Below are 7,120 nucleotides of genomic sequence, written 5' to 3'. Positions count from 1 at the left end.
AACAAGTTTCAGTCGAAATGCCTTTTGTCTGACTTGATTGACACCTTCAGCAAACCTCACTATTATTCAGAAAACTGAAGGTGAAAGCAAATAGATTCGCCATCAAATAGAGTGTGTGTATGGGAGCTGAAGCCAGGTAAATAAAAAGCAGAAGTCCCTGGGCTACACGGCCTGAGGCTATTGCATTGCTAGCAGGCAAACAGCCACTCGGCTGCCCCAGCAGGGTAGGAATATATCAGGCAGCCTATTGGATACCTGACAACTGATTTAGCTGCCGCTTAATGAGCAGAGGACTGAGCTGCAGAGACCCCACAGTCTATTACATAACAATGCATGCACGGTACGAGGCAGACTGCTTACGCTGGGAGAATTGTGTGAAATCATGAGACTCAGTAAACAATGCGTCGCTAATAATAGCTGAAGGTAGATAAATAAGAGTAAATACAGTGAAACAATATGTGCGACTTAAATTGATGTCGCTGTCGTGTACACATGTGCAGAAACACGATTACTATATACAGTGCTAATTGTGATAATTCTTTATTAGTCCCACAAAGGGGAATTATTATACTTAAGGACAAGGCTGAGCTCATTTTATATTGTTTCTATTGTCAACACATTTGATAAAAACGCATACAATTAACAAAGTGTCTGTTTGTCTCTCAATAATTTACAACTTACTCTGTCTGTAGCACTGTCTGGAGTCCAGGGCCCCATTAGTTCCAGCTGAAGACGTACACCTTAAAAGAACGGGCCACAAATTACACAGGTTACATTTTTTAACTGGGCCAAATAATTACCTGAAATAGCTGCTGTGTTACTTAAACAGGAGTAAGTGGTGCATTTGCAGGGGACTATTTTCAGCTGCGGATTCATACACATTTGGTGAAGCTAGTCTGTGCTCATGTCAATCATAATGAAGGGACATCATTTTAAATATCAGCAACATCTTAAATACACGTTAAATAAATAAAATAAAAGTGAGGAGGATCAATTGTTGGTTTCAGTTTAATCATGGATTTATTGGCAATGTGTAAAATAGTGAATATCACTGGACTGTATTTTAAAGTAGCCACTATAATAAAGTAGAAGGTCGTAGTCCTTTAATTTGTGCTTATGAATAAGCAGCAATTTGACACAGCATTAACATTAGCAGCAATGTCATTATACACTGGAACTGATCTACTGCAGTAGCATTTAATTCATCCAATATTTACATAGTAATCTGGTTGAGCCTTACATATAAAACCCTTATGTAAAATTTACTGGAACATAATTAATACTCAGTTTCACTAACTCATTCAATAAATGCTGCTTCCAATAGGTACACATAGCAGAGTTAAAGTAGCATTGTAACAATGAAGAATAAAGTGGTCTAGGATCAGTGTTAGGAAAAATAACACTCTGACCTGAGCAAGACTTTCTTGGAAGTCTATGTTCTGGTAACAGATGTCAGAGGGGACCCTCAGGACCCCGGCCTGCCACTGGCTAGGCATTTGGATGTGTGGAGGGAGAGGGGGGCGGTGCCCAGTCGGGTGAATCTAGGCTAGGCCAGTGGAGGAAGGGGTCACAGTTCACTGTGTATGCCCCGCTGCTTTAGCACCGGCTGACAGGCCACAGGAGTCTGAAAGTCCATGATGTACTGGCATTTGCTGGGCTCCTTCACCGATCGCAAGGCTGTCTCTGTTCCGCATGTCAGTGTGACCTAGAAAAGCACAAAGAGAGGAAAGTTGAGGTGGTGCGGAGAGCTGTTGTTCGACTGAGTCAAGAGCCACGCCGGCTTCAACTCACAAAGGTGGGGGGAGGTGATGGAAGACGCTCTCCTACCTTGCCTTTACTCCGTCCTTTCTAAACTTTTGTGAATAAGTACGAATCACTACAAATGACGGGATTATGCAAAGACACTGCACCGGAGGAGCTGGCATTTCACACATATTCAGGTCTCTCGTCACACAAAGTGATGGTACTGTTCACGGAGAGTTTCATCACCACCTCCCCTGCCCATCGCGGCGGACGAGAACCAAAGTGTTGCTGTGACTGCGGGACACTGTGGCATTAAGGGACGTCGCGGGCTGTCGTCCCCACGTGTGAACGAGGACAGGGGAGGATGTGATTACCGCTGCCGTGCCGTTTAATCGGTAACTTTTGACACCCTCTGCGAGAGATTGGAGAAAAAAAAAGGGAAAAACAACTTATTTTACTTCTAGGGGGTTTCCATAGCAACCCCTCACATCACGCTGCACCCTGAACAGACAATCCCTCTGGTGAACAAAAGCACCTAGTGAGGGAGAGCGACGGGAACTTGACAGGTATTATTGTGCTGAGTCTGGCACAACTGGTGATTTGGTCACTTGCATTAAAAATAGAGGCTTTTGTTGTGTCACTTAGTATCTTGTTGCATGCCGATATCAAGGTGGGCGTGTGCCGCTCGCTGAGACAAGGTGCGTTATTATTGGTTGTTCAGTTATGACTTGCAGGTGCCATAGATAAGTGTCGGGGGGAATAATAATAATAATTAGACTCTTTAAGTTTTACAAGCAAATACATTTGATATTGTTTTCTGCTGCATCTGCGTGAGCTTGGTCAAAAAACAACATAACAGGAGCTTTGACTCGGGGACTGAAATTCCTCTGTTTCATCTGTATGGTGACCTGACAGTTCATGTTTCTTTCCCTGTCTCCTTCCTGTTAGCAATGACCTTAGTGAGTATATTATTATGAGTATAAATGATGACCATAAATACAAAATCAACAATCTTTCTTTCAGATGTCCTCCCCTGCCACAGCTACAGTTGTGCTAGCTCTACCTAAACCCGCTGCTCCCATGTAGCCGCCACAGACCAGCACTTTGAATTTAATTAATAACTGAAACAGTTGAGTTCACCCTTCCCCACGGACTCCAGATACACTGCACACTGCTTGAATTTGGATTACCTCTATATCCACCAGTGAAACAATACATCACTGGTCCCACTAGTCAAGTATAAAGAGAGAAGTGTGTTTCAGAGCAGAAAGAGAGAGCACTACCCAAAGACGAGGTTCAGCATTTCAAATATAATGAGCGTCGACTTCTGACGAGACTTCATTTATGCCGACTGCACACGGCTAGGAGGTCGTATCAAAGGAATTCAGTTTAGTTTTTTCAAAGGGGGCCCCTGGATGGTACGAGTACATGCATTCGCAAACGACATTTATTGGACTCTGATTTGAAGAGGGGGGCCAGGCAAAGAAAATGAGATGATTAAATGTGCTACATTTTTAATTGAGCTAATTCTCGCGCAGAAAAAAAAATATATAAACGGAAGTCACAGGGGTGACTGAAGGAGGAGGGAACCCTGGGACGATGGAGAACAGACGAGGGGGAAGCGGAGAGAAAAAAAGAGAAAGCAGCATTAGCCGTAAAGATCAATGTGGACTGACAGAGAGAGAAGCAAGTCAGCCTCCATCACTCCGCTTTGGACAAAACATGTTTTTGCCAGGCTGCTGAACGCGCCATGAACATCTCTCACTGATTGACTGACTCTCCACAGCTGAGATGCACAAGCACAGGACGTATGTGTGTGTGTGTGTGAGGAGCGTGAGAATGCTTCAAATTGTCAGAGAGCTTTGTTTGGCTGTTTTCTCTCAGTCCATGTGTCTCTCTGCAGTTTACTCAAGTTTGTCAAGTGGATGGTTCAAGTCGTTCTCTGCAGCATCTTTGGGTTGTTGTTGTCGGGGGAAGAGTGTTTTCTAAAGTGGGTTACAAAAGAGATTTCTCGGTCTTACGTGGAGAGTCATGTGTCAAAAGTAAAGTGTAGACCACATTGTTTAATTTTGTGTTAGTATTGTTAGTACATGTTATTGTTTACTCTCATCGGCAGTCATATTATTCTCTGCATGTCAACTTTGCAATGTCTAATTTTGTGAAACGTTAACAATATTAAGGTAGAGACTTCAAAATAAGCCCAGCAAGTTTCCTGTATTTCATTGTTCGTCATTTTTCGATGTTTTTTCTTCTAAAATCCGCGCTAAACAAAAATCTAATCTAATACTGAGCGCTCAGCTCACATTAATGAAGTTGCACTCATCTCTATTATTCTGAGGTGGCGGCAGGAAAAATCTCAGAGGGGGCCAAGTTTCATTCAGCTCAGAGAACACAAAGCCTTCATTTTTGGATCAGGATTATATCAGAGACTTTCTCCTCTAACTTCATGTTAACCTGGTGTCTTGATTTCCATGGCTATAATTCCATCATTACACCAACAGAGTAACAACAGGGCTACGTCAGGTGATCTATATTTCTCTTTACCCCGAATTTCTCTTTACAAGAAATGAAGCCCAATCCGTCATCCAGGATTTTCAGAATCAGGAATTTTCAGAAGCTTTAAATGTGACAAAACAAAAATAACAACCATGACCGTAGCTTTACATCGATGAGGATTACAACTACTGAGAAATGAGTGGATTTAACTATGTGTAAAAACATCATGATCTACTTTTTTATCAACAGCAAAAAGGAAGTGACTGTGAATAATTAGTGAATAACGACAGGATCGGAGAAGTTAGAGAAGAGAAACGTGGCAACAGATGAGACGACCATGTTATACTGATAGAATATGTACATGGTAGGAAATTTGTCAAGACAGGAGGAAGAAAAAAATATGATATTAAACATGCAGGAACAGCTTCAACACTCAGTACATAAAGGGATGTGTGGGTTGGGTATACATGAAGATATCGCATTTTCCCAACATCGTAGTTTATGTAAATTACAAATGATTAAAAGCATACTTGGTAATTTTGTACCAACTTTATTAAAGTGTAAAAATGTCCTCATTCACTAAAACAACAACAGAGCCCTCGTTAGGCTCCTGTCTTCTTTTTGTTCCCTCTTTCTTCGCTGCATCATCTGTTTATTTGACAGCCAGTGTGCACTTACAATTTGTTCATCTGTCTATTTATCAGTTTATTCTGCGCTGCCTCCGTGCTCTCATATGCTCCGTCGGCGTGTATGTTTTTGTGTGAGACACTTGTCGTACTCACTGTAGCGCTGCGTGAACCTCCTTGCCAGCAGGGCTCTCCATTTTCATACACCATCTGACTGTACTGGTTCTGCTGTGTTCCTGCCCACATCCCCCACTTCCTGAAATCCAAAAAACAGAAATGATAAAATTTAACATTTTGGGTTTTATCGTTGTTTTGAAACTTTGACAAAGTGTCTGTCGGAATCCGAGTTGGAATCTATTAGTCAAGCCGAACAAAAATCGGTAATTTCTTTTATAAACAGTTGGGACAATTTGAGCAGAGAAACACCACTGGCTTATTACTGGAGAACACTCTCTCCCAGTAAAAATAAAAAGCTGGCAAGACGGCGAGTCTGGCACTTCCCTCCTTTGGTTCCTGGCACCAGCGCTCCAGCATCCCTTCTCCTCTTCAACAATGGAGGGGGGGTGGGGGGGTATTAATTACAATTTTGTCAGAGTTAATATGCAATAACACACCAGGGACGGTGAAGAGGAGCCCATCTCAAATGGGCAACCGCTGCCCGGTGCTAGCTAATTACATTCTCACCAAATATTTCAAAGGGAATTAGGAAACCAAAGCAAACCAGGACGCCAGTGGACTGAGGCCAACACAGCACCGACAGATGCCATTTTATTAACTTCCACCAGCTCATTTCCTCTGATCTCTTGTTGACCTTGAGCCTCTTTGAGGTGGCGTCGCCTGCAGCCGTGCTGCTGGTGTGAGTGTTGGTTTTTTGTAAAACATTGTAATCCTGTTAGAGGGGAAGAAATCGGTTCTGCGTTTGGTCGCACGGACTGAAGATTTGACTGAATCGCGTCTCGCTCTGATCTCTGCACCACATCGGGTAGAAACAGTTTTCTGCCTGCAATGCGAAAATACTCAGGACAGAGGATAAACTATGAAATCAATCTTTTCATTTTCGGGGAAACATACACAGTCAATGGAAAAAAATAACCTGACGGCCTGCAGGAGTCTTTTTTTAATCAATGGCTTGTCAATTATCTGTTAATCATTCTGGATAAAGAGCGACTAGAGGCTATAAATTCAACTTTACTTTTAATATGCCTAAGTGCTTTTCTCTGCAGTGCCAACCCTGTCACAAGTGCACAACTCTTGATCAATGTGCCCACACTGACCTTTCCGCAGGACATTAAAGTAGCAGGATCTCATCTGCGCCTGCTTTTCTTATTATAGGAGCTGTGTTTCATGACCTATTATTATATATTTAATAGTCCTAATAATTGATGTTAGTGGCCTGACATTGAATCCTTGTGTCAAAGCGCTCAGCTCACATTAATAAACATGTTTATCCACATTAAGCAAAGGTAATCGCAAATCTCCAAAAATGACACAAATCATAAAAGGTAAAAGAAAAATGTGAAGGGCTGTAAAAACATTACTTTTTGTCTTGTTGTCCAAAAAACTGAATTTATCTCCCGCATTTCTTTAAATGCCATTTTACTCTCATTTGACCTTGACCGGGGGAAACGTGGAGGTCTCTTTGATTTCCAGAAGCACTCTTATAGACACGTGGCTCCCTGGGTCCCTGAGTGTGGCTTCTCTGCGGACCGCGATGTGCATGGCTTATTTAAGATGCCTGAACAGGTCAGTCAGAGGTGAATTGCTCACACAAGTGGAAGCCGGCTGGGCCCGAGCGTCTCGCCTTTCTCCTTCCAGCCTGTTTGATTGGGTTTTAGCACTCTGTTAGCACCTGGAGGCCCTCAAATGGATTGCTGTCAGGGCCGGCAGACACGGCGAGCGGTGAGTGTGTGACAGTGCCACTAGTTGACCCGCGATCCCTTGCGCATCACCTCTGCGCCTTCCTCGTCCATCGCAAGCCCCCCCCACCCCCCCAATCCCCTAACGCAACTCATTCCCACACCTCACCTTCGCTCACTTCCTTCCTTCATCTCCATTCTCGCTCTGTCAGCCCTCCCGTGGCCCCAGGAGGCAGCGTGGGCCCTGTCAATTAGGCTTGAGTTATCACGGAGATGTGGCCGACACACTCCAGTCATTTGGACACAAAGGAGGAATCTTATTGACAGATCATTCCCGGTAATAATACTTGCACTCGGTATTGACAGCCCATTTTCTACAGTCATTCCGCGCTTATCACC

The 7,120-nt window shown here is 43.3% G+C and overlaps 1 protein-coding gene across 1 annotated transcript in view; it reads right to left on the bottom strand.

The window, feature by feature from the left end:
• Positions 1-1,001: 1,001 nt before the first annotated feature.
• LOC118102563 (glucosidase 2 subunit beta) overlaps positions 1,002-7,120 on the bottom strand; it is a 111,818-nt gene continuing 105,699 nt past the window's right edge. The window contains exons 14-15 of the mRNA XM_035148839.2: positions 5,022-5,121; positions 1,002-1,705 (exon numbers count right to left, since the gene is read on the bottom strand). Coding sequence (XP_035004730.1) covers positions 1,568-1,705; positions 5,022-5,121 — 238 coding nt within the window. The 3' untranslated portion in view covers positions 1,002-1,567. The remainder of the gene's footprint in view (positions 1,706-5,021; positions 5,122-7,120) is intronic.

The sequence above is a fragment of the Hippoglossus stenolepis genome, chromosome 23, assembly GCF_022539355.2.
Source record: "Hippoglossus stenolepis isolate QCI-W04-F060 chromosome 23, HSTE1.2, whole genome shotgun sequence".
Lineage (NCBI taxonomy): Eukaryota > Metazoa > Chordata > Actinopteri > Pleuronectiformes > Pleuronectidae > Hippoglossus > Hippoglossus stenolepis.
The sequence above is the reverse complement of the archived record's forward strand: the minus strand, read 5'-3'. Positions and strand labels throughout refer to the sequence as shown.